Source organism: Drosophila busckii, chromosome 3L, assembly GCF_011750605.1.
Source record: "Drosophila busckii strain San Diego stock center, stock number 13000-0081.31 chromosome 3L, ASM1175060v1, whole genome shotgun sequence".
NCBI classification, from domain to species: domain Eukaryota; kingdom Metazoa; phylum Arthropoda; class Insecta; order Diptera; family Drosophilidae; genus Drosophila; species Drosophila busckii.
Window position 1 is genome coordinate 5,583,263 of NC_046606.1, and position 27,226 is coordinate 5,610,488.

General features: G+C 40.7%; 4 protein-coding genes across 5 annotated transcripts; 1 reads left to right on the forward strand and 3 right to left on the reverse strand.

Moving 5' to 3' along the window:
- The first annotated feature begins 56 nt into the window (after positions 1–56).
- Positions 57–26,787, forward strand: LOC108600487 (helicase POLQ-like). 2 transcript variants are annotated; one of them, XM_033293769.1, is made up of 8 exons: positions 57–1,104; positions 1,161–1,613; positions 1,670–1,875; positions 1,933–2,535; positions 2,599–3,480; positions 3,577–3,711; positions 3,800–3,896; positions 26,756–26,787. In XM_033293769.1, the coding sequence occupies exons 1-7, from the start codon at positions 138–140 to the stop codon at positions 3,872–3,874; spliced, it is 3,321 nt and encodes a 1,106-aa protein (XP_033149660.1). In that variant the 5' UTR covers positions 57–137; the 3' UTR covers positions 3,875–3,896; positions 26,756–26,787. The 2 variants fall into 2 exon arrangements, with proteins under 2 accessions (XP_033149660.1, XP_017843603.1); XM_017988114.2 differs by lacking the exon at positions 26,756–26,787 and having other exon boundaries at positions 59–1,104; positions 3,800–4,116.
- On the reverse strand, positions 4,209–13,202 carry LOC108600488 (proteoglycan 4). Its single transcript, XM_017988115.2, is given in 9 exon segments — positions 4,209–4,515; positions 4,704–5,508; positions 5,511–7,058; positions 7,655–7,769; positions 7,830–7,924; positions 7,995–8,185; positions 8,245–8,332; positions 12,632–12,697; positions 13,164–13,202. Coding segments are annotated over 6 exon segments (2,778 nt in total). The 5' UTR covers positions 8,285–8,332; positions 12,632–12,697; positions 13,164–13,202; the 3' UTR covers positions 4,209–4,515; positions 4,704–4,719.
- LOC108598765 lies at positions 15,112–18,500 on the reverse strand. The gene is made up of 2 exons (XM_017985505.2): positions 18,405–18,500; positions 15,112–16,479 (listed from the first exon to the last, which is right to left on the reverse strand). The coding sequence occupies exon 2, from the start codon at positions 16,106–16,108 to the stop codon at positions 15,869–15,871; it is 240 nt and encodes a 79-aa protein (XP_017840994.1). The 5' UTR covers positions 16,109–16,479; positions 18,405–18,500; the 3' UTR covers positions 15,112–15,868.
- LOC108598004 (probable serine/threonine-protein kinase dyrk1) lies at positions 18,860–21,951 on the reverse strand. Its single transcript, XM_033293770.1, is given in 3 exon segments — positions 18,860–19,765; positions 19,834–19,956; positions 21,742–21,951. Coding segments are annotated over 3 exon segments (1,224 nt in total). The 5' UTR covers positions 21,937–21,951.
- Positions 26,788–27,226: the final 439 nt, after the last annotated feature.

Here is a 27,226-nt window from a genome sequence, read left to right on the forward strand (position 1 = left end):
AAATAATACTTTGACTATTAAGTCAACAATTGTTCTGTCTGGAGTACTTTTTAATTATGTGTACCCATTTTTGCTGTTACCTGTGGAGCTGCACTATGTTCGATAACAATAGCTAATATAAACGTTATTCGTTACTTATGCTCGATGACAACTGCGCATTTTTGCGTTATTCGTTGCACGATAACAGCTTATCGTTTTCCGCCAACTTTTTACGCGCAAAGTTTTTGCAAGTCTACCAATTTGAAGAAAGTTATATTAATATGTCCAGAAAACATCACAGAAGTATAGATCTAACGCCTGAGAGTGATAAGAATGTAAAACGCACCTGCGCCGAACGTAATCAACAGTCTGCCATTAGTGAAAGCCACTTTTGGCCCGACAACGATGCAAGTTTTTTCTCAAATGTCAAACTGGAGGATATTTTTAATGGAGCTGGCGTAGTCGAGACGGCGCCTTTCAATAGCCAGGCGAGTGATAACTTTCAGAAGAGCGACTCCGACGATGCCCTCTTTCGGGACATACCACTTTCCAGTCCCGATACGCTGGCAAACAGCTTTGAGGAAATTGATTTATATAATCTAAGCCGAAATGAGATAGACGACATATTCCACGGTGCCGAAGACTATAGCGAACCAGCGGCCCAGAATACGCAAGCATTTATGGATACGATTTTCAAAATACCCAAAACGCCAGAGCGCACATTGATAGCGCCGCCGTTGGGAATCAAAGACGAATCGTTCATTTCCAAATCAATTTTGGAGGGCATAGTGCAAGGCACACAATATGAGACATGTGAGCAACTGAGGGACCGCAGTATGCCACAGACACAGCAGGAGCCAGAGAACGTGGATAATATGGACTGGAAGTCACAGACTTTTGCTGACTTTCAAGTTAAAAGCGAGACGCCCATCCTAACCAGCAATGAACTGCACGAAAAACTAAAGGTAGAGAACGTGGATAACCTGGACTGGGATTCGCAGGCTTTTGCAGACTTTCAAATCAAAAATGAGGTGCCCAGCCTTCCCAGCAAAGGCAGCTTTTATGGACTGCCTGAGAAGGTAAAGCAACTGATATTCGAGCACAAGGGTATTAATAGCTTGTATGGTGAGTAATTGCGGCATTTCAAAACTACACTTAACACAACATTTTGTCACTTGCAGAATGGCAGGATGAGTGTCTAAACCTGCCGGCTATACGAAAGCGCAAAAATCTCATTTATGCATTGCCCACCAGCGGTGGCAAGACCTTAGTTGCCGAGATTCTTATGCTGCGCGAGCTACTCTGCTGCGAACGCAATGTGCTTTTCATACTGCCCTATGTGTCCATTGTGCAAGAGAAGGTGAGCGCCATGGCGCCGTTTGCTATAGCACTGAACTTTTTAGTGGACGAGTATACGGCTGGCAAAGGCAAATGCCCGCCAGTGCCGCAGCGCAAGCTACGGACGCTTTTTATAGCTTCAATTGAGAAAGGAGCCGTGCTAATGGACAGTCTCATTGATGCGGAGCGTCCGCATGAGATTGGTTTGGTGGTTGTGGACGAGCTGCATTTAATAGGCGAGCGTGGTCGTGGCGCCACCTTGGAGGCATTTCTTACAAAAGTTATGTTTCTTAAGGGTGAGCATAATAATTGAATCAAGTGTTGTTCTATTAAAGTTTTGTTTTACTTGTAGCCAATATACAAATTGTTGGCATGAGTGCAACAATTGGCAATCTAAATGAGATTTCCAACTTTCTTAATGCGGATGTTTACACACGTGGCTTTCGACCCGTGGAACTGCGAGAGTACATCAAATGTGGTACAGATGTGCTAGAAGTTAAAGCAGCGGGCGCAACGCTTGAGGAGATGTTTGTGCCCCAACGCACAGTCAGCTTTAATGTATGTCAACAACATAGCTTTATGTATTGTTTATTAATCATTATTTATTGTAAACAGTATAGCCCTGAAGTACTGCGCGCTGATCCGGATCACCTGGCTGGGTTGGTGTGTGAATGTTCGCCCGAGCATTGCTGTCTAGTGTTTTGTCCCACTCGCAAGAATTGCGAGAATGTAGCGCTGCTTTTAAGTCGCATTGTGCCCAAGCAAAAGTTTTTGGAGCATCGGCAGAGCGAAAAGACGGATCTTATGCAGGCGCTGGATCAAATGTGTGGCATTCTTAGTCCTGTGCTGGCTAAGACATTGCCCTATGGCATTGCCTATCATCACTCTGGCCTGACCACGGACGAGCGCAAGTACATTGAGACAGCATATCGCTTTGGCGTCATTACTGTCATCTGCTGCACATCGACGCTAGCAGCTGGAGTTAATTTGCCAGCAAAGCGGGTTATCATACGTGCTCCATATGTGGGCCAAGAGTTCATGACGCTTTGTCGCTACAAACAGATGGTTGGGCGCGCCGGACGTGCCGGATTGGGCGAGGCGGGTGAGAGCTTTTTGATAATACAAAACAAAGATAATCGACAGGTGGGAGATATGCTCTTCTCGCCTATGGACAAAGCGTTAAGCTCCTTGGATCAATTCGATGCTGTGGGCTTGCAGGTGAGTCTATATATATATATATGAGATGATTACACACATTATAAACATAATTCTGGTTTTCAGTCTCTCATTCTGAGCGTTATTGGCTTGAACTTGGCTGACTGTCGTCGCGATCTCATACGTTTGGTAAATAGCACGCTGCTGGCTGTGCAGGCGGGCTCCATGGAAATAGCTGTGAATGATTTGGTCCTGCGTATATTGCGCGATATGTTCAAACACAAGGTGCTGGTGCTGAACGAAAGTGCACGTAACGACAAAGCCAACGCCTCGGATATTGTAACTACGCAGGACATAAATCAAAGCAGTCGCTCAACGACTACAGATCGTCGCTTGTTTGTTGGACAAACCACACGCTTTAAACTCACCAGCATTGGACGTGCCGCCTTCAAGGCGGGCATTGATTATAAGCGCGCCTTTGTCATATACAGAGAACTGCAGGTGGCCCAGCAACAACTCATACTTACCAGCTATGCGCATCTGCTTTATCTGATAGTCAGCTTTAATTCCAACGAACGTGGCGATGAGCTCTTTGCTGCCGATGCTGGCATACTCTTTGCCGCCTACACTGCTCTGCCCGCGCAAGAGCAATTGCTATTCCATCAGCTGGGGTTTACTGAAGCCCAAGCAGCTCGCCTGGCCAAAACACAATCGGTGCAAGGTCCACTAGCGCTAAAGCTCAATCGCCTATACAAAGTGCTTATACTTGCGGAGATTTTAGCGTTGCTGCCTCTGCCTCAGGTGTCCAGCAAGTACAAAGTGGAGCGTGGCACACTGCAGCAGCTCATCAACCAATGCACATCCGCCGCTTCGGCCATCGTGCGACTCTGCGAGCAACTCGACGAGTTCTGGTGCTACAAAGCGCTCTTTGAGCGCATAAATCATAAAATGGATCGCTGTGGCACGCAGGAACTGGAGCCGCTGCTCGAGCTGCCCGCTGTAAAAATTGTGAGTGAAGCTGTACTGATTCTTCACTCCAAGTCTAATACTAGCAATGAAGCTTCTATTCTGTTCTATTTGTATAATATGTTAAACTCTTTATAGAATCGTGCCAAACAACTTTATACAGCGGGCTATCGCAGCATTGCCGATGTGGCCAAAACACGTCCCATGGAGCTGGTCAAAGCTATAGAGTTTATGCCACTTAAAGTGGCCACTGAAATAATCTCAGCGGCTAAGGTTTGTCAGCCTTACTAGTATTTTTGTATTTATTTGTATTGTCACATGTATTTTAATTGATATTTTAACATTTTCTTTTGCATTGTAGATAATTTTAATGAAAAAATTGGATCATCTGGAGGAGGAAACCGAGGCGCTTAAAAGCTGCCTGCACACAGAGTAGAATTTGTTTATAGCAATTCAAAGTGAGTTGAGTTTTTTGATTTGTTTTTGTATATAGTATATATATTTGTTGTTTAAGCACTCGACTTGAGCTTAGCACATACGTATAGCTTAAATATTGTGCGCATAAATTTGATTTCACTTGTTTTATATTTAATTTAAATTAATTTTATGTTTAATCTTTTTTAAATAGTCCTGCAGTGGGGCGGCTTACATTGAATTGAGATTTAGTTAACTTTTCGGGAAAAACTGCAAGGGTATTTAAACTTCGGCTTTGCCGAATGCCATTTTGAGTTTCATTTTGTATTTAGCTAAAACATTAAAAACAGCGGCTTTTGTTATTTTGCTTTTTTTTTTTTCTCTTGTTGAAGACAAAATATTCAAATTGTTATTATTTTGCTGGATTTTGTCTCGACTACTATCACGACAATTGAGTATTTTACAATATTTATATAGGTTTTTGTTTAAAAAATTTAAACGCAACTTGCTTTTGTTTTTACCGCTATAACTTTAACTAAGAAAAGGAGTGTTTTATAATTAGCTTGCGGATAAACGACTAAAGTCTATCAAAAGTTTAGAGTAGCATAGACGTTGTCGGGGAGGCCTTATAGTTGTTAAAAGTTGTATATACAGCTGAAGAGACTGCAAATGAAAATAAAAAAAGTGTGATTGGGCTTATCAATTAATAAATAAATTAGTTCAATTTAATTTATTTTTGAATAAACAAGTATAAAAATAATTGTTTTTTTTTGAGCTGATGTGTAAGAATATAATGTTCTAATATTCTTATTTTCACTCGTCTAAATGTTAAGTTTATTTTGGGCCCTTACCTTGTTGTTTTACAGACTAATATGTAAAGTCATCATAGAAATGCTGAGCGCCCAATGGGGCGTGTCTGGCAGCTTGTTGTTGCGGTTGTTGTTGATGTTGTTGTTGTTGGCTCAGTGCTTCTCCGGCCCGGGGAGTGTATTCGTATCGATGCGAACGCGCGTTGTTTTGCGCCGGAGCGACTGCGCGCCGGCGTATATCTGTCGATGAGAAATAGGAATCACTGTGATAGTTGTTAGCTGATGATAGCTGTGACTGTGACAGCGACTGCGACTGTGACGGTGACTGCGATTGCAATTGCGAAGCGGAGGATGCGATGGAGGGTGATTGATTGAGATGCTGATGCTGATGCTGATAGATGTTGGCCTTTTGATAGAATGGATTATAGCCAGGTGGAGCGGCAGGAGCTGGAGCATATGAACGCAGTGGTTGCAGCTGAAGCTGATGCTGCTGATGATGATGTTGATGTGGTTGCTGTGGTGTAAGCGGTTTAAGCGTAGGATCTAGCGCGTCGTTTAGCGTCACGTCGTAGTCATTCTCATACAGCTCGTCGAGCTGCAGCTTGACGGAGCGCGGCGGTGCCGGCGGCGGCGGCGGAGCGGGCGTAGTGGGCGTGCCGCTATCGCCACGCAGCAGCGGCGCACCGTGCTCCAGCAGACGCACACCCGATATGGTCGAGCCCATGTCTATGGGTGTGCTCTCTGTGCTGGGCGCTGGTGGTGGACTGGGCGTGGTCTTTAGCTGTGCCAAGCCCACGGGCTGCAGACCGCGTGGCAAATAGGGACTGCCGCCGCGAGAGGGCAAGAAAAGGGACGCTTAACGACACGTACCGAGGCGTTGCGTAGTGGCTTCAATGGTGCCACTGGCTCCTCCTCGGGCTCCACAGCTGCTGGCTGCTGCTGCTCTGGCTGCTCCTCTTCCTGCTCCTCCTCTGGCTCCAGTGGCAGTGGCGGAGCTGCTGTTGTTTTCGAACGTTGTCGCGCAGCTAGCGCCAACTTCTGATTGCGTCTCGCTGGCGTCAAGGCATTGCTGCGTGTGCGCTGTTGTGGTTGTGGTTGAGGTTGCTCTGGCTCTGGGTCTTGCTCGGCGGCTGTGGGTTGTCTGGGTCTGGGTGCAAGCTTGCGTGCGGGCACAGCTTTGTTCCGTGGTCTGATCGGAGCACGTGTGGCGCTTGCCGCTGGTCGCGCTGCAGGCGTTTCCTCATAATCTGCTTCATCCACAAAGTCCACATCAGCGGCGGGCGCACGTGCTCGGCTGGACGTTTGCGCCTGCGGACGTTTGCGTCTTGGCGGCGTCACTGACGCTTCCTCCTCGTAGTAGTCCTCATTGAGCAGCGGCTTCTTGTCTGTTACAGGCTTGCGTAACGTGCTACGCGTGGGCGCTGACTTAGCTGCAGTGCGTCTACGTGGAGCTGGCTGTTCATAGTCCTGCTCGGGCGCTGCGTAATCGTCTTCTGGGTCCTCCTCTAGGCTGCTGGGCGTGGTTGCCGTATTCTTTTGCACTGGATACGAATACTTTTGCTTCTCATTGATGGGCACGGGTCGGGCAATGCGTGGTGGGGCACGCGGTCTGGCATAAACCGAGGCGGCAGCCGCTTTGGGTGTTATATACTCAGTCAGTGGCTTGGGTGTGGTCTTGACCTTCTGTGGTGTCTGCTCCTCGGCCGCCTCCTCCTGATCTAGGCCGTAGGGCTTCTCGTACTCATCCAATTCATCCAGCACAGATGCTGTGGACGGCGTTGTGCGTTTGTCGCTGCTGCGACGTCTGCCCGTCGCTCCACGTCTTGGCTCCTCTTCGTTGAAGCTGCGTCGCTCATCAACGCGCGCTGGCTGGCGTGGCAGCTTGCCACGTGGCGTGGGCTTGCCCCGTCGTCGCTGGCGTTGATCCTCATAGTCCTCCTCACTTAGCGCATCCTCTTCTCTGTAGCGATTGCGATTGCGTCGCGGCGGCTTCTCTTCCGCCAGCGCGGGCTTATCCTCGTACTCATCGTCGTAGTCCAGCTGCACTTGCGGCTTCCTTGGACGTGCACGCGGCTTCTGTCGTCGGCGCTCCTCATAGTAATCCTCCTCCAACTCATCCTCATAGTAGTAATCATCCACGGGGCGACGTCTGCGGTAGGGACGCTGAGCTCGTCGTCGCAGCTGCGTTGGCGGTGGCGCTACTGTTGTTGTAGTTGTTGTACTCGTCGAGGATGTTGTGGTGGCCATATAGAGCTCATCGTTGCGGTTCCAATACTTCTGCGAGCCCTCACAGTCCACATCCGAGGCAAAGTGGCAGATGAATGTGCGCTGATCAAAGGCGGTGAAGTTCGCGCAAAGAAAATCGTGTCGGATGCCATAGACGCAGTGATGATAGATCTGGGAATAATAAATAATAAATGATTTTGAATGAAACGGAGTAACAGACTTTTGAATGCACACATTTGCTCCAATCTGAAGCTGAATCATTAGCTAATCACTAGTACCTCACTAGTCACACTATTTAGTCGCATATATTTACTAGCAAGTGTGTGGGCAGCTGTTTACTTGTTAACTGGACAAACAATACCGAATTTTTGGGTCAAGATCGACGCGCAAGACAAGTTTTTTTTTTTTTATTATTATTAAACTTTTATTTTGCTTTTTGGCTTTGCCGTTGGGCACGTAACTAACCAGACGATGGCACAGAAACGGACAGGCCAACCACAAGAAGCAGTATAAATAAAATTAAAAGAGAAATTACTGGACGGTGCGCATTACGTGGTAGCTTGACCAATTGGACTAACATAACCAGCGACTGTGTCCCGTGCCACGTCTGCAGCAAGGTCAGCAGGTGTAACCATTTATTAATGAAATCATTGTAAGCGAGACAACATCTTGGAAAGGAATTCCCTAAATCTTATTCGTTTAGCCACATGCATTTATTAAAATTATTCCTGCATTGTCTTCGATTACTTCTTCTCTTTACAACTCACCTGGCATTTGTACTCAATCGAGGCATAGAAGCCGTCGTGAAGACCCTCGCACTTAAAGTGTATCTCATCCGGAGTTGGCACAGTAGACAAGAAAGGGTAGCTCGAGAGATTGTAGCTGCAGCAAGCGCATTTGAAAGTTAAACGAATTACTTTATAATAATATTTCTCCACTTACCCATGCAGCTCACGCGGCAAATTTGGATCCCAGATATAATCAATTTGCGGTATGCCTGTTAGCTTCGAGTTCTTGGACAGGCTGCTGTTGGCCGCCTAAAGTAAAGTGGAGAGAAGTGGTCAGAGTGGTCAAGTCTCAGTGTGCTCGACTTAGTGGTCTACACACCTTTGGCTCTTCAGCCTCCGCAGTGGGTGGTAGTTGCTCCTCTTGCTCTGTTTCAGTTTCAGGCTCTGTTGTCGTGGTGCTGGTGGTGGTGGTGCTGCTAGCTTTGGATTTTGTGGCGGGTGTTTTGGCAATGGAGACCTTCTTGAAGGGCAGCGCAGCATCTGTTGAGGATAGCACGCCCAGCAGCAGCACTACCAAAAATAAAAATATTAAATTGCATAAGCTTTTGTTAATGTATTAAACAATTTACCTGTCGCTGTCATGAACAGCCAGCGTTTGCCTCGCTTCATTTTGACGGCTCTTCAGTTGCGCTTGTCTTTAAAATTTTCCACTTTGGGCTGCAAAAAAAGAAGACAAGGCAACGTTCGTATTATGTAAATTTCACAACAATAACAACAACAACTGCATGTTGTAAGGCAAGAATTTGCCAATAAACATTAATACAACAGGCAGCAACATGCAGATTTATAAACTCTTTTGTAATGGGCTAAAGTCACTGAACGCTAAAAAGACCAAATGTCTTTGCTCTGCTGCGTTCTCTTCGCCTCTCTCTCGCTCTCTCTTTGTGCTTCTTTCACTTGGTAAGCGCTTGCTTAGTATGTAAGTCACGCATGCGCGTCAGTCTTGAGGTCTTGAGCTTATATTTTTGGGTGACTTAACTGCACCTGCTTGAGTATCATTCAATCAATCAATCAATTGCTTGCCATTTAGCAGGCGGAAAGAAAGGCCAAGCTAGCAGCATATTTGGCAATAGAAAGTATTCTTAATGAAATTTTCATAGTTTTCATTTAAATGCATAAAAACTTGCAGCTAAATTTCGTTTTGCTCTATGAGATAGGCTTAGTTATTTTAACTATTATTAATTGCTTTGAAGCTTGTGATAAATTATCAAGCTCGGCTGCACAATGGCTTTAATCAATTTGCGTTCAGTTTCCGTTCATTTATACTGAGTAATTGCATAATTAGCAGCTGGCTTCAATGTCACTTCACTTACGTAAAGCGTAAAGTGGCGAAAGGGCACAAAACTGACACACATTATGCTATAAAGCATAACTATATCAAATTGAAAAGCGAACAATAGTTAAAATTACAATTACAATGCTCTGCGCCAGACTTTCATTTTCAATGCGTTTTAATGGCAACTGCAAATGGCAAAAAGGCACACAAAGCGAAGAAAAATAAAATCAAAATAAAACGCAAAGTAAAAATTGAAAAAAGCGGCAGCTGCCATAAAAGTAAACGCTTTAATTATTTTTATTGATATCATTTAGGCATAGAGGCAGACAAACGAGTGTTTGGTATATTGGCGTGGCTGCAAATAGTTGCAATTGATATAGTAAACAATATTGCAAAATAATGGAGAGCTAGCGAAAAGTAAAAAGTCTATATAACGAACTGAGTTTATTTTTATATAAATTCTTCAAATTCGCCCAAATGCACAATGAGAGCTTCATTGTAATTCGTTGGCTGCGCATTGTCTGCACAATTTGTTATTGTGAAATATAGCATGTGCTTAAGATAACAGTTTTTATTATGCATTGTTTATTGGTTTTCCTTGAAATCGCTTTGCCAATCAACAGGGCGTATGCGCAATGCAAATGTCAAACGTCAATTGCACGCGCTTTTTGCTGTTGTTTCATTTACTTTACTTGAATTTCTGCGCAGCTCGAGGTGCTCTCCAGCTTGGCACCAATCTTTGTGTTTTGTTAAAGTTTTAAGCCTGAAATTTGTATGTGACAGGCGTTTGGGTTTTAGTTGATGAGACGAGTTCAAAGATTTGCCGTTCACACCCTCCTGGCGGCACAGCCGAGAGTTGAGAAGTGTGTCGCGCATTTTAAGTGGATTTTCTTAAATGTTTTTCAGTTTGTTTTTTGTCTGTGTGTGTGTGTGTGTGTGTGTGTGTGCGTTAAGCTGGCTTGTCTCAAGTGCTGTGCAGTTTCTGACATTTTGAGCTTCAGCTTTAGATAAATAACTGACAAAACATGGCCATAAGTTGCCAGACAACTGGTTCTATTTATGTGACATCTCGCCACAAAATTGCAAATGCCAAAGGGTTCTGCTGGCTGTCGAAATTGCGTAAAATTTGTAATTATGGCATGAACTAGAGTTGAGCTGACTCAATGACTCAAACTGAAGCATGAAGCATGGGCTTAGTTTTTGCCCAACAGCTGTTAACTCGTATCAATGAACTTCTCGCGTCAGAGACTTAGAATCATTTATATGTGTATCTAAGTCGGTACATTATCTTTTTCTTTTGGCTTTAACTGCTGGCTGAGGTCAAGTTGTTTCGTTTTATGGCACTTATGATAAATGAGCGTACTAAACGAGTTGAAATTTATGGCTTTTATTTTTTGTTTTAAGCTGCAATTTGGCGACCACACAATGTGGCTATACATTAATATTGTTCGTTTTGATTTTATTGTCTGCAATATAACAATATAAATATATATATATGTATATATAGCTATATAATATGTTTTTCAACGGCCCATTAATAAGCGGAGAAGATGAGTTTGACGCTGTTGTTAGCTCGCTCGATGCTTCGATGTTTGTTTTATTAGCTTAGCCAAGTTCAAATTCAAGGCTAAGGTTTAACAGACTTACAGACACACATTTGCCGGTGAATTTGTTATTGTTTTGGCTTTTAATTTATAGGCATATTGTTGGCCATTGCTTTGATTGAAGACCTAATCACACAAAATAATTTCTTATTCCCATTTGTTTTTGTACTTGTCGAAATTGATGGCATCAAATTTGTTTGCTGCTTTTTTATGAGCCTGAACTCCTTGAGATTGTGCAAATTTGTCGAGAAGACACGCAACATTTTGCTGAATTTTTCACATAATTCAACACTAAATGCTTTTGTGAGTGGGCTGCATATAAACATTCATACATTTGTCTATTTCCAGTTAAGTTTGTCGAATGACTTTGGCTAATTAAAATAGCAAACAATAGGCAAGAGAGCATGTCTAGAATCGCATGGAGGAAGAACTTAAGGTCAGAGTCATAGTGAGCTAAAAAATACATGCATACTTATATTTTGTTTTTTTTTTTTATTATTCATTGGGCTCATACATATCTCTCTATCTATTTCATCTATAGCTAACCACAAGTCTAGTTTATAATTCAGTCGAAAAACTCTCGATTTCATTTACATTTCTAATGCGTTCAACGTCAGCAACTGGTTTTGCATGTTCAGTTTTTCCACATCAATAGCTACATATATATATTATTTTAATATTTAATTTATATACCAAGTTGGCAACAACCGGTTGACAGAAGACTTGACTTTTGCCGGTGTGACGAGCGCTCAAATAACAAGAAATTAGCATCTCCAGTTTAACTTTTCTCTCAGTCTGTTTGTTGCTGTTGTTGTTGTGTAGATTTGTCTTTCAAGGTCGTGGCTCTTTTATTATGTATGTTTCTGTTGAATTTTGTGGTGCAGTTTTATTTTTATTATTATGATTTAGTTTAGTTTGTTATTATACAACCGAATGTGGGCTAAGCTAATTGACTTGACTGATTTATGTTATATAGGCTACCACTATTATATATATTATATTTATTAGACCACATATGACAGTTGAGCTTTTGCTTTGTGCCTTAGACTCTTTGCTAAGAGGAAGCGGAATTAAGTTATCAGGCTGCCTTGGAATTAATAGAGCGCTGTTTATACTTAAGATCTAGCGTGACTAATGTGAGTTAGTCATAGACCTTCTGTATGCTTATCCCTATAGGTGTAAATATAAACTGAGCTTCAATTCATTGTATTTTTTGGAAATTTGAGTCTGCAGCATCAGCTGCCTTTTGGTTTTAAAGTGAAAACGCAGTTTTCATTTTGGGAATAGCAGAAAAAACGTTTTCAATTGCAATTTATTTTTATGTGAAAAGCTTTCTGTCTTTGACGTGACGCCTAATCGCCAATTCCGGTTGCAATCTATTAAAAGTTGATTCGCTTTGGCCAGTTGGTTTTTTCTTTTTGTCAACAGCTGAACAATATGCAAAAGGAGAGCGATGGCGCTAAATGTTTTTAAACTAATTTAATTATTGCAAGGTGAGAAAAGCTACCAAATTAACGGTTGAAATGGCAAACCGAAAAAAATAAGAAAAATGTTCGAGAAAAATAAATAGTTGTACATAAAAATCAAATGCATGAAAGACTGGCGGGCAGCGTAGATGAATGAAAGTAAAAATTTCAAAATTTTAACTGTGTTGTTGCTGCTGCTGCTGCTGCTGCTTGTTGTAGTTGTTGATGATGAAAGTAAAATCGGCCGTTTTGGCCAAAGATGCGCCACGCTAAGCAACAACAACAACAGTAGCAATAGCAACAGCAGCAGCAACAGCAGCAGCAACAACATGTTGCATAGATGCTTTGTCTGTTTGTATAAACAAATTATTTGCAATTGTTTGTGTTTTTTTTTAGCAAGTAATGCAACAACAATAACAGCAACAATTTGAGCTTGTTGTACATGGCAAACATAATTAGCAACGCTTGAGATAATTTTTTTATTTCTATTGCCTTTTTGCCAAGCGTTTTGGCCCTGAGCAACAGCAAAAAAATTTGTCAGCCGGGCCAACAACAATAGCAACTAATTTTTCAAAAAATTTGTTGCCTTTATGCAATTTTGAAAACTTACCTTATGGCCTGACTCTTGACTGTGTGTATAATCCACAATTTAAATTTAACAAATTTAATTTTTTAACTAAATAAAATTATAAAGAAACTGCATTAACACAAACACACACAAACAAAATTATAAATTGAAACCTGCCGTACTAAGCGAGATAGCAATAGTTTGTTTGTGTGTGTGTGTGTGAATTGCAGTTTTTATTATTGCATTTGTCTGCGTGCACTTGTATACATGCACTATAAATAGTTTTATATATTGCTTTGTTGTATTATTTTATTCGAATGGATTTTTTAAATTTTATTGCAACACACACACTCGCACACATACACATGCAAATGCATTTGAACACTTAATACGTTTGCAAATGAATTTTTTATTGCTCATTTGGCATTATTAACATAAACAATTTGCATCGACGCATATGCTTTGATTTTTATATAATTTGTTGTATATTTAATACACACACACACAAACACACACAGACACTTATTACGCATACGCACATGCGTTCGAATTTGAATTTGCCACGCCCACTTACTGTTTGCCAACCTGTCTTGGCTGCCGTTCACCTGGCTGACCGTTTGCAGACTGAAATTGCAGATTCGTTGGCCACCTTTGTCTTGGCATCGAATTCATTTTTTATTTGTTGTTGTCTCTGTCTCCGACTCGACTTAAGCTTTTCTACTACTCGCTCGCTAATTTGGTCTCCAGGCGTCGATGTCGCGCATGTCTCTTTTCCAAAACTGGTTTCGTGCCGCTTCGGCGCATGCGCAAGCGCTGAGAGAGCGCAAGACAGACAGAGAGAGAGAGAGAGAGAGGGCAAGCGCTTTGAAGCTTTTGCTAGTCGTTACAGTTTTTCCAACGTCTGCATTCTGCAAAAGTTTTGAAGTTTTGTTTTTGAATTTAGCTTTGTTGACTTTGCGTTTGTGTTTGCTCTGCTCTGATTTTTATTTTAATTACAGCCTCTTAAGTTAATCAACAGGTTTACTGATGAAGACTTTTGCTTTTTTCTTTCCTTTTTTTATGTTATGCTCCTGGCAGAAAACTTGTATGTAGATAAAGCTTATGCAAACGTTGTATATTTAAAATCTGTCCCACTATCTGAATCCTTAACTTGGTCAAAAGTTGGTTAATTTTGCTATTCTATTTTCTATGAGAAGGGTGACTGCTTTTACTTCACTTACAATTTAATATGTATAGTATTTCAAGTTAACTTTTTTTTCTAAATCATTTAGGCAGTGGGTAGATCCTTATCACAGCTTGAGGCGTTTTTTATTTATTTATTTATTTATTGCTTCTTTCTTTTGTTGGCACTATCAGAGCAGCCCCAATTGATATTCATAAGCGCGTTAATTTTGAATTTGAATGGCGTTTGCCGTTTTGATTTGCTGCCTGCTGCTGACCGCAATGACATAATAACAAATAATACAACAAATTGTTACAACAACAACTGAGCGTCAGGCATTTCAATTAATGAGCCCCAAACGTAGGCCAACACCACCATCTGTCATTAGTCACAGCAACAGCAACAGCAGCAGCAGCAACGTGGACAACAAACAACCGTAATACATGAAACGGACAAAACATAAATTGCTTAAACGGCTCATGAATTATTACGCATACGCCGCGTGTTGCGCGCTGCGCGCTGCGCGCTTTGCTCGCCTTACAATTAAATTTTGTCTTAAGCTTAAGCATTTCTTTTTACTGCCATTGCATTGCACATTGGTAAATGACTAAATCAACAATAAACAATTCGACTGAATGCAAAATAATGTTAAGCACTTAAAAGCGGCGCATAATGAAATCAATCAGTTGCTACGCTTCTTGTTATTGTTGTTATCGGTTGCGGTAACTGCGGATTATGGCATATATATATATATGTGTATGTGTATGTATATGTATAACTTGAGGGTGTATTTGTGTCTATTACGTCAGAGCGCCAAAGTACTTGGATTTGTTGTTGTTGTTATTGTTGCTGCTGCACTGCATCTGAGCGCATGTGAAAGTTGAATTTGATATTAACGCAGCTTTACTACCAATACACACACACAAACACGCACACATGCATATATATTGTATTCAAATTGGAGCAATCACAGACGCAAAAGCTGCGGCTCTCTAAACGCGGAATTGCCGCTTTAACTTTTATTTAGCTGCTCGCAGCTCGCAGCTCCACAGCTTACATTCAGTTTTCATACACACACACACACACACACACACACATACATATACTATTAATAAACCTTGCTATATAGTTGCAGCAGCTTTACTTACGTACTTTACTTTATTTTTGTTTTAACTTTGTGGATAGTTGAGAACGGGAGCAATGTGTCGCCCGCTTGCATTTGTATATTGGGCCCGTGCCTTGCCTAACCGGTATTCCACACACACACACGCACACACACACATGTGCATACATTTGCACATGCTCTTATAAGCTGCGCAGCTTGTCAGTTTAGTAAGTGTTGTAACTGCCTAACTGGTCGCCAGCTGTTTTACTTTTTTGTTGTTGATCTCTTAAAACTATTTTTCGTTGCGATTTAATTATATGTGCAATTTTTAACTTCAACTATAATTAACACAACAGTAGCATGGGTAGTTGCAAATCAGCAGCTTGCAGAAAAGTCTATTAAAAATAAATATGATAAACTGATAAAAATTCGCAACTTATTTGCAATTTGCCTGAAACGCCATTTTGGCTAAATTTACCGTTGCGTTCACTCAATTTTTTTATATGACACTGCAATTTGTGCGGTTTACCATTGGAACAAACATAAAAACTCAGCGCTCTTAAGAAATCAAAGAATAAAATGTTGCATGCAAAATGTTTATTGTTAAACGAAAAAACGGCAAAAGTCGCTCAACTCGTTTTTGTTATTTTTTATTGTAATATTGTTGTTGTTGTGGTTGTTGTTGCTGCTGTGATTGTTATTGTTATGGCTATGTAATTGCAAGTAACAAAAGGAATGCTTTTGTTGAAACAACTGAACTGGTTACTGGAGCTTAAGCATTCTCTGAAAGGCCTTGAGGGGACCTGCCTGCCGTTCCGTTCAAGCAAATCGAATTGTGATTCCGTTTTAGATTATGAGCTGACCTTCCAAAATTTATAATATAATAAAGTTATAAAGTATACAAGAAGTTAGAAAATAGTACTGATAGTTGGAAAACAAATAGATAAAGTACTAAAATTAAAAATCCTGCAGAGTATTTGTGTTAGACATCAGTTTCTTTGCTCGTTGCTTGTTAGAGAATCAAAAAATTCACTATAAAGCGAAATACTTTGTTGAGCGTGCTATTGGAGCCAGGTCTTTGGTTCTCATCGACGCGTCCATCCAGCTGATCCTCCAGCTCGACACCGTAACGTGTTATGTACCACTCGGCCACAAAGTAAATCACTATCGTCAAGAGCACAAACTTTAAGTAGATCTTGAACATGCACACTAAGTTCACATAAAGTTGCTGCAGCAGCTCCCAGGCGTCCATCTTGAGCCGACAATTGCAACTAATGTGTTTTTAAATTAGAAATGAGGTCAGACTTTGGACAGACTTTGTCGCTGTAGTGCGGCGAAAGCTTATGCAATTGCCTTGAATCGAATCTCAGTTGAAGATGCACATTTCTTGGCGCTTTGTGAGCGGCGTCGCTTCATTTGAATTTGTGGCTGCTGCTTGTTAATTTTACTCGTAAGAGGTTTTGGGTTACGCTGTTGGCTATTTGTGTTTGAACTTGTTGTTGTTGTTGCTGTTTATTTTTCCATCTCTCACATTGTCATTTGCGCATTAATTATGCTAATTCGTCAGTAGTTTTGTTTTCTTGTCAGCCGCATTTTATGTTGTGTTGCTTTTATTTGCGCGCCCTGTAAAAGTTTTTAATTTGTTAGAAAATTAATTTGTTTGCGGCAATATTAATGTTGCAGCCATAAATAAAAGCCAGCCCACGAGTGCTATTGCCAAATGTTACCGAACTGGAGCATTGGCTAGAGACTGGTTTGATATTGGGATAGGTCTATGTATTCAAAATTGATTAATTAAAGAGAATGTGTTGACTGCGGTCCTAAGTAGCTACAAATTAATGATGTAGCCAAGATTAATGTGCTTGAGATGAGCGCTAACAATGTCGAACGTCGTTCGATTAAATTTGATCGAGTTCTTCATCGTTGGAGTTCAAGTAGCCCAAGCACCGTCCCTGACACTGACACAGACCTTCAGTCGCTTCAGCTTCTACAATTAAACCAATGTACGAGTCTAAGCTGCGTTTGCAGCTTCACAAGCTTCACTTGACTTCAATTGACGTACAACGAAATCTACTTAACCTTACGATTTGTAGTCAGAGCTCTTTCCGTGATAAATGCAGCAATTTGATACGCAGCCTACGACATCAACTTCAACTTGAATCAGCAAATATCTTACACTACATTTCCATTTACATTTACCACTTCCATTTAAAATGCAAGACAAAAAACCCGCATAAACCTGTCGCGGAATTGTGGATTGCCTTCGTTGCCTTGGCGCATCCTGACCTGCCACCGAGCGCTGAAGTCGCGTTGTCGCATCAACTGGACACACACTTGGTAATGGTATTGGACGCCTGTCTGCCCCTGCTCAAAGACCCTGACAGCTTGTTGCTCATAGACTCGACTCGACTCGACTTGACTTAACTTGACTGCGGCTCTAGCTTCAAGCCGAGTTTTAGTTTGAGTTTCTGTGTTGTTTGTCTTTCGGTCAGGCAGATGTACCGGACCGATATAAGCATATGCATAGGATCTATAAGTATGCACAGCAGTTACCGGTTTCACATTTTTTTCACGCACTCTGACATTCTCGGCTTGCAAAATATAAACGCGGCTAGCTCTTTGTCTTGTTGGGCAATTAATAGAGGCAACAGTTTGGGAGTCTCTAGGGATTATCTTTGCGGGATTCTATTGATTAATTGCACGAATTGAATATAAATTTAAGCGCATGGACATTTGCGTCACATGGCAAATTATTTAGTTGCATATTAATTAGTGAGCACTGCCTCAAATCGTAACAGCGCTAAATGTTGCTTGTGGCTTACATAAGGCAGGCGTTAACATAAATTCAGCTCAAGTCAGCTCAGCCATTGTCGTTGTCGTTGTTGCTGTCTCTTGGCCACTTGGCAGTAACCCATAAAAAATGTGGGTGATCAGGCAGTTGCCTGAACGGCGGACACAATGGGAGTTGTAAGCATTAACAAACAAACTAAATGGGTTTATAGTAGTTTTTATGCTCGGGCGGGTAGACTGAAACGCATTTGTACTCGCTAATTGCACAAATTGTGTCACTTTGGCTTTGCTTAAGGCACGAAAATTGTAATTGACTTGTAATAAGTTAATGTGCCAGTTAAAAAAGAAATGAGTTGACTTTTGCAGCTTAAGTTAAAGACTTCCGCATGTGGTTAAAGACTTGTTAAGGAGCCTGGCTGAGTTATGTGAGAAGAAAGGTTTTTATAGTTCATCAACTGACAATTAAAAATTTATTAAACTTACAACAACTTTTTTTTAACTGTGATGCAATTAACACAAAGTCTTATTTTTATTATGATCAATATCAAACAATATCTGCTTTGAGTAACTCTTCAGCCCTGAAAATATCCAAAGCAAGCGCTAACTGTAAACACAAGCGTAGCCCAAAATACAGATACACAACCAGAAACACGAAAAAGTCTTCTACACGAAACTTGTTTCCAGAACCAAGTGCTTTTAGCTTTGTTTAGTTTGTTATTATTCCATTCAACTATTTGTATCTGCATTGAAATATTTACCGCATTGTTATCAGTTTGTTGTCGAGTTAGCCATATAAACAAAAAGGCAAAGTAAGCAGCAGCAGCAGCCACACGAAAAATCAACTAAAAGTTCGCTTGACAATTGGAAGACTGGAAAGCGATTTCCAAAGCTTTCGAGCATATGATCAACTCATCAGCTGAGCTGCAAGCAGCGCTTTAAGAGCGAGACGACTAGAGTGTGAGCAACTGAAGCTTTCAGCTTTGAAGCTTTGGCTCAAGTCAAGCAGCCACAAAGTATGCTTTATATTTATTCAATTTATTTAATTCAACATTCTGTACACTTTTGTTTATGTTAAATAAGTTTTATTTGCAGGTTGATGTGTTTTGAATTTTATACAGAATGAAGTGTGTGAATTTAGCTGTAACTTATATATCTATATATATATATATAGTGAACAACAATTACAAAGCTTTTATTCTTTACTGTTTATGCCTCACTCAATGGCCTCAATTATTTCATATTCTTCGTCCAAAGAATGATCATAATCGATATTGTATTTATTTTTAATTTTACTTTTATAATCTTTGAGCTCGTCATCGTTTTCAAATCTATTCAAATTATAGCGTTGTCCGCCTCGTTGGCTTTTGTAATTGTTGTTAGTACTGTTGTTGTTGTTGTTGTTACTCTTGTTACTGTTGCTGCTGCTGCTGCTGTTGTTGTGCTGCTGCTGTTGATTGCTTGAGGTGCGATGCCTATAACTATTTCTAGTTGGTGTATTACCTAAGCTACTAGTTTTATTTCTACTGCTTTGCTTACGGCTATTGCTGCTATTTTTTCTACTTTGATATTCGCTATTTTTACTAGAATTATATTGCTGTTGCTGTTGTTGATGTTGCTGCTGCTGCTGCTGCTGTGATGATGAGTACGTTGATTGAGCATTCGTTTCAAATCTCATGCTGCCTCTATAACTATTTTTGGTCATTTTATTGTAGTTGGTTGCTGCGGTGCTATCTACGATTTTATTGCTGTGCTGTTGCTGTTGCTGTTTACTGTCCATATTGTTGCTGCTGCTGCTGCTGCTGCTCTTGTTGTGCGCCAGAAATTGTCGCTGTCTGCCATCGCGTTGACGCTGCGCTTGTTGTTGTTTGCCCATTTTATACTCATCATCAGCCTTATATCATACCTCAGTCTGCCCCTTCTGCTGTTGCTGTTGCTGCTGCTGCTGCTGGCTGCGTTCTGGTATGCGATAGAGCTCATCGTTGTTCTGGTAGAGTTGCTCGGAGCTGGCGCAGTTTACGTTCGACCACCAATCGCAGACGCGCACTGCTTGATTGAAGACTGTGCCATTGGGACAAAGGAATGAGTACTGATGTCCTGAGTGCAGGCACCAGTGCCAGACCTTGCAGTGAATAAAAGAGGGGGCAATAATTATTCAGAGCTGGGCTTGCTTAAATGCAACTTGCTTACCTGACATCTCGTTTCAGTGTCCGCGTAGTAGCCTGGCTGACGTCCTTGGCAGTTGAAGGCCAAGCCCTTGGGCACTGCATCGTAGGCGGGGTAATCCTCACCGGCGGTGTAGCCATCAATTTGCTGCAAAATTCAAATTCAGATATTGTTCATATGTGAGAATTATCTCATCAGCGTGTGCGACCTTCGCCAGCATTTGGGGTTTGGGGTCTGTGCGGATTGCTCAAGCGAGATCACATTAGAATCGTGGCAAAGCGCTGTCTAAACAATAACAAATTTTGACGAGCTTGCAACAATTGCCACATAGATTCATTAAAACACAAATTGAGCTCAAAAAAAGCAACAAAATTTGAAATGCAAATGCAACGAAAATCTGTCGAAAAAAATCATCAGAGATTAACAAAAGAACCAGTGAGTGTTGCGAATTTGCAGCCCGGAGCCCAGCGGGTGGGTGGGCGAGACTGCTTGATGGTGGTTGGTGAGTTGACATGAGCAAAAACAACAGGCAACTGTCAATCTCATGCGTATGAAACCATGAAAAGTCAACACAGAGAGTCCGCAGAGCGTGGCACTTGCAACGTCGCATGACACCGCATCGACAAGAGCGGAGAGCTCTTGGCGCTTTTTGTTCTTTTGTTTAGACTTGCAATAATTCAAATAGGAATTCATAATGCGCATATCTCTGGTGTTGTTGCTGCCGCTGCTGCTGCAACATGTTGCATGTCACTAGTCTATCTTGCGCTTATCTTGATCGGCACCAATTGCATTGTTGCTGCTGTGCTACGCTTCAATAACTTGCAACAGCAACAGCAACAAGAGGGTGTCAACACGCCTGGAAGTTGCCAACGTCAGTTTAGAGTTATTAATAAATGTTCGCATGATAATTAGAAATCAATTTAGTTGCAAATGCTTGCAGTTGCAATTTGTGTGGTGGCTCGGCTTATTGTTGTTGTTGTTGCTGCAGCGATTTCCTTTAACATTTGCAGCTGCTGCCAGTTGGGGCTTCGCCGCTTTGTTTAAATACCAAAGACATAAAAGACGAGGCACCAACAATAGACAGCAATTTACCTTTCTTTTATGTTTTCTAAAGCTTTTGCACCAAGGCTAATTGATAAAGAGTTGCTAGAAGCAGCAGCAAAGCAAACGAAGCGAACTGATGACGACACCTGCAGGCGCTGCAAGCGAAGCATGCAGAGCAAGAGAGTGCGGGACTAAGTGGGGCGGGTTGGGATAACTGGTCTGGTGTGGACGTGAGAAGATGTCTAACACTTGGCAGACAGCGCGACGTCGTCTGCACTTGCAAAATCGCTGGCTTGCTTTTTTTGGATATGTTGTTGCTGTTGCTGTTGTTGTTGTGGCAACTATTGTTGCTGCTAGTGACTGCAACTGACGCTGTGGCTGCGGCTGCAACTTTGCGTGGGAGTTTTGTTGTTGTAGATCTTTATCAGACAAGAGACAAATGGTGTGCGCAATCTTTTACTTTTGTGAATGAGTCTAGAAATTATCTAAGATGACACTTTTTTCAGTTGTTGTTGTTGCCCTGTACTGCATGAGCAATATACGTAATTGGGTTAAAGGTAATATAACTGGCTTGGAGTTCGATTGAGTGAAAAGTCTGCACATGTTAAATGTTAAATGAATTTTCATTGCAGCTACTTGATATGCAATTGTTTAGCAATTGGGGATCAGCTGGCCTGGCCTAATAAAGTGATCAACAAAATGTTCCCAGGCGCATTGAGTTTTATGAGCCAAGCCAGGCCAAGCGACCTGGTATAGTTAGTAATTGACAGAGCAAAGCAATAAAAGGGGGCAGGCAGACAGTCTGTTTGACTGGGTTGTGGGGCAAGTCTATTGCTATTGTTGTTGCTATTGTTGTTGTTGATGCTGTTAAAGGGATCGCTTGCTTACCCCATTGACACAGTTTCCTGCCAGCAGCGCAGCGAACACGATCAGCAAAACGTTGCTGCAGTAGATGAGGCAAAGGCGACTGTTGCTGTTGTTGTTGTTGTTGGATTCCAAATGAAGATGCTGCTGCTGTCGTCGTTGTTGTTGTTGTTGCTTTGTTGATTTGTATGCTTTTGTTGTTGCTGTTGTGGCTGCCATGATGTCTGTGATTTTTCTTATTTTCGGCTACGCGGCGTATACGTAATTTAAATGTACGTTGCTGTTGTTGTTGTTGTTGTTGTTGTTGTTGTCTATCTAAAATACTGAAAAATCGACAAAGAAAACAAGCTTAAGCTGTAGTTACAAGCAGCTTTTATCTTCTATATATTTTTTAGAAAGGAAGCTGCAACTGCAAGCAGTAGCGTGTCTTCTTCTTCTTCTTCTGTTCGTTTTGTAGTGTTCGCTTGGCATGTAATTAGATTTGATTTTTATATTTTTATTATTGCTGTAGACATGACTCGAAATGTTAATGGATTTTAGTGGTTTGTTGGCCAAAGGAGCTGCTTCTCTTTGGTATTTGGAAACGTTTTTACTTTTGGGTGATTATGTTTAATGGCTGCGAATTGAGCGCTTGTGGGCATTATATAAAGCCACACTCATAGCTCTAGCAACAAAATTAAACAATAAATGCGATTTGTCAAGCTTTATGTAGGTGAAGGGAATTGAAAGACTTTGTGCAGCGATCTTAAATACATTATCGTATGGATTATAATTTGAATTAAAACAAGTAACTTCAATAACTTAGACAAGCGAGAGTTCTGTTGAAAGATATGGCTTCTGTCTATTCTAAAAGTGTATTACGTTTATTTTTAAAGCAAAATATGGCAAAATACTTATTTATTTAGCTAGCTGCGCTTATTTTGGAGCTTTAAGAGTTTTTATAAGAAATATGTCATAATTAACTCTAAGCGCAATTCAAAAAGATTTCAATTTTTGTAGCTCTAGCAATTAAACGTTCATATTGTGTTACTCAAATAATAAACATTTAAATTGCCATATAAGGAAATATTTTTCTTAAAACCATCAGCACTTGAAACGTTGCAGCTTATGTTCTCTTATATTGCTGCTATTCCGCATAAATTGCAAGTGTCACTTAAATATTTCGTTCGTAGTTAACTTGTTAAATATTTTCACAGCATATTTTTATACATTTGCAATTGCAAAGACACACACACACTTGATCTACGCACACTTGTTATTTGTATACTCTTGTTTTGTGTATTTTTTTTGTAAATCTATTTCTTTTTCTCACATACGCTTGTGTTTTTGTACGCGTTGCGCGCTGCACGTGTTGCCGCGTTTGGAGTTGATGCAAAAGTTAGAAAAAAATCCGCATCAATTTTAGTTTTATAGTCAAGAGCAGGTCTTCGAGCTACGCTGCTGCTGCTCCGAGCTTCGCGCTGCGCTGAGCCAATAGATGAGCGAACCGCTAGCCGAAAATGCACAGAGTCATCGTGGAGCCGCCACCAACACCAATTGCCAAAGAGCAAACTCATCGTCATTGCCAGCAACCAACAACCAGCAACAATAATAACAACAACAAGCGGCGCTAACGAAACTGAAACTAAATCATTGTTGAAAATTGGCGCTCTCGTTGAATATTTAAACAATTTTTTGCTGCTTTTTGTTGTTGTTTTTTCTTTTCTTTTGGGGGCAAGCAGATGGCATAGTGCTACGTTTATGCGCAAAATTAGTGCAAAAATATTAAATTGTTTATTTATTACAATTTGTGCGTAGCAAACAAAAGACTTAGGCAACGAACTTGCGCTTCAACACAAAGTCTTGGGTAACAAACTTTGTCAGCTAAAAATTGTAGGCAGTAATGAGAGCAAATGTCATTGCAAGTATGTTGTTGGGGTAGTATAGAGAAAATTAATTTAAAATTTAATTTTAATTTAAAAGCAGACATTTTACATTCTTCAGCTTTAACCTTAACTGTTCCAAGCTTGGAGTTTGTCTCCTAAGCTGTTAGCTAATCCCCATAAACTTTGTTTTGTAAGCTTCAAAGTAGAGTCTTAATTACGCGACGAGAAAAATTAACATAAATTGCAGTAATTAAAATAAAATGCAGCAATAAATTTCGCTTTAATGACAATGCGCTCTAGAAGTGAGAAGGCGCCCTCTCACTTTCAACAAAGATGAGGCAGCAATCCGGTTCGACAAAATCAAAGTCTCAAATGCAATGAGACTTTGAAGACTGCAGCCGACTGCAAGCTGCAGACATTGCTGAGACATATTCTGGTTCACCTTCGAGAGAGGCAACAACAGCAGCAGCAACATCGACAGACAGACAGCGACCAATGTTGCAGCAATGCGGCTGCTTGGCTCAGTTTTGCAGTTATAAATTTTTGTTTTGCTGCGCTGACTGCTTTGATTTTCGTTTTTCTATACATTTTATTTTCTGGTTGTCTTGTGAGAAATTCCCTTAATCAGCGCAGGCATTGCAACTGCAACACAGCAGCAGTTGCAACAACAAGAAAGCAACGTACTCAGTTGACGGTCTGTCTAAAAATGGCAGCTTCGACTTTAAATTGAATTCATTTCACAATATTAATAAACTGAGCACTGAGCACTGAGTGCGTTGTAATTAATATAGCCTAAGTTTATTATAGCTCTATATATGTGTATGAATGGTGTACACATAGATATCTGGTCTTACATTAATAACCGATGATTATTCACACGCTTGCCTTTTGATTATTTTTCAGCTTAGGCTGGCTGCGTGCCCTTGAGCTCTCCAGTCTTTGCCATATAATGTAGCATGCACAAACATGTGCCATCATCCGCATAATTATGTTGCTGAAGGGGGGTGTGAGGGGAGTGAGTGGGTAGCACATTAACCTTGACTTTTGAAGCTTCTTGTTTTCACACTTGGACTTCTGTTATTATTATTTTAAAAATTATTTTAAATACGTGAGGCAAGCGTTGATAATGTAATTATCAGCTGTTCTGCTTTGACATTTGTAGCTGCCACAAAACAATAAAAACATTCACTTATTCTTGGCTTAAGTCGTATAGATAGTTATATAGTTATAGTTAGAAGGGCTTCTGTGTCTAGTTTACTAATGGAGTATAATCTTTTGACGAGAAATGAGTTTCGGAAACAGCTTGCAACATACTCCTTGCTGCTTGGCTTGCAAGTTGCACAAAGACAATGCCACTGAATGCTACTTGATTATTGTGCAAATAAAAGTTCTAAAGATATTTTGGTCTTCTTTTTTTTGGCCAGCAACAAAGCGAAACTTTAGCTTAATTAAAGACTTTAGCAGCAGCACAACACAAAGCGAGGAATTATAATTATCACGGCAATGCAATCAGCAATGAATATGCTAAACAGTTTGTAGAACATCCTACAACAACAACAACAACAGCAGCAGCAACAAGTAGGCACATGCCACATCCGTTGCAGCCACATTCAGTTGCATCTCCAAGTCGAAGCCTTTGCGCAATGCTGGTAAGAAATGATAGAGGGGAGGAGTTCGAGAGGCAGTTAGTTCGACCTACCGCCTCCACAAATTGTATCATACATCATCGCAAAAGGTTGCCAAATTATATTGGCGCCGCTTTTCTGCTGCTTCTTCTTCTTCTGCTGCTTTTGCAAAAATTGTGTAAAGTTTTGTAATCAAAACTTTTGTGTGCAGGGCGCTATTTTTACTACTTATGCTTCAAAGGTTTTTCGCTCAACTCTTTTCTATCTTTGCTGCCTCATGCATACGTTGATGTTGGGCTTAAATTGTTGACAATATGTTTTTCTATTGCCTGAGATGCGTTCATTAGTCCAAGTGACTTTATTTCAATGGCAGCTTTTGAATTGAATTGCAATTTGCTTGTAGTTGACCTAATTGAATGAATGCAGTAATAAAATTGAAGAGAAAATAGGATTAGGGAATAATTAATGTTTATCAACGAAGCTTACAGCAGCAATATATTTAGGTCAAGACCTAGCCTTAACTTATTAGCAACAATAATATTGGTTGCTGCCACAAATGCCATCGAAAATTTATTGAATGAATCATGATGATGGACAGCTGTAACTAAGCAACAACAATAAACAAAAATGATTGTTAAGCATTGTTAAATGTTTCTAAAATAACTGACGAAAATCATTAGAAGGCCGGACGGACAATGGAGCGAGAAGTCGATTGAAAAATTTTGACAAGAAATGTGCAGACAAGTAGAAAATGATAAATACGTCGTTGATAGACAAATGCTTTGGGCCACAAAAACTCAAAGCAAGCATAAAATGCCAGCAAAGACTTCAACAAATTATTACAGCACAAATTGCGACCGAGATGCTGTGGCTGTTGCCAGTATTGAAAATGCCAGCTGGAAGCGTCCAACGCTTTAGATTTGGCCAACAAGGCGCGAACCGGGTCAACGCGATCAATTGGCCATTGGCTAGAAAATATAGAATAATCGTAAGCGAGCACTCTATAAATTGCCAGACCAACTTGGCGACAAAAGTCGCTTAGAGCAGCTGCTTGTGCCATGTGGCATGGAAAGAGCTTTGGCTGTTAAACTGTTGCAAGGTCGTCTTGTATAAACCTTAAGCTAAGCACTCTCTAGTAATTGGCTTGAACATAAATATGCATTTGAGAAAAACCTTATCAAGTGCTTTGAACGCTTCACTGAGCGTCCGCCGTATCGTGTGAATATTTGCGCCCCTTTTGGCCATCAGTGTCTGACCTTTGGTTCGTCTGTCGATTGGTCTTGAATTCTCCGCCTACCGATCACGCGCATTGCATCAAAGATGACACCTTCAAGCTAACTTATGAATTCTTCGTCTTGTTGTGCATGAGTCAGCGTTTAGTATTGTTATATAATTTAACAAATATAAATAAATAATAAAAAAAATGACTCGATTGGACTGTAACAATTAAAATACTGGCCAAGTGTCTTCGACTTCAATCCTTACTGCCATTTACTGTTATTCGTTTATTAGCCAACATTAATTAATTGTTATTTTTTATTATTGCAGGGACTGGACAAAGCCAAAATTGTATTCAACAGGTATGTAGATAGTATTTTAAAAACTTTATGAAAAATGGCACATTTAATTTCGGTGCTGTGTAAATCTAGCAAATATTATTGAAATGCTTAGAAACAGGCTAACTGCTAGCGCCATCTATTGAAATCGTTTTTTTTTTTGGAAATGCCATCTACTGAAATCGAAATGCTGGAGACTTGTTTAGTCTTTAGCGTCATCTATTGAAATCGTTTACTAAAATGCCATCTACAGCAATCGTACAGATGGAGACTTATTCTTTAGCGCCATCTATTAACCTAATTGTTCTCGAATCTTTTTCTATGGGAATCATAGTGCTATAAATTTTCTTTTATATCGAATTACTATTAGCGCCATCGATTGAAAGTGTTATTTTGGAGACGCTTTTATTTTTGGTACTAAAAATAGCGCCATCTATTGTACATACACTGTTATATCTTAAAC

What these genes read in the sequence shown, in the direction of transcription:
- LOC108600487 (XM_033293769.1), top strand. Translation starts at nt 138, where the DNA reads ATGCTCGATGACAACTGCGCATTTTTGCGTTATTCGTTGCACGATAAC. An exon ending in GGGTATTAATAGCTTGTATG is followed by an intron (nt 1,105 to 1,160) that starts GTGAGTAATTGC and finishes TGTCACTTGCAG; the next exon opens with AATGGCAGGATGAGTGTCTA. An exon ending in TCGATGCTGTGGGCTTGCAG is followed by an intron (nt 2,536 to 2,598) that starts GTGAGTCTATAT and finishes TCTGGTTTTCAG; the next exon opens with TCTCTCATTCTGAGCGTTAT.
- LOC108598765 (XM_017985505.2), bottom strand. Translation starts at nt 16,108, where the DNA reads ATGGACGCCTGGGAGCTGCTGCAGCAACTTTATGTGAACTTAGTGTGC.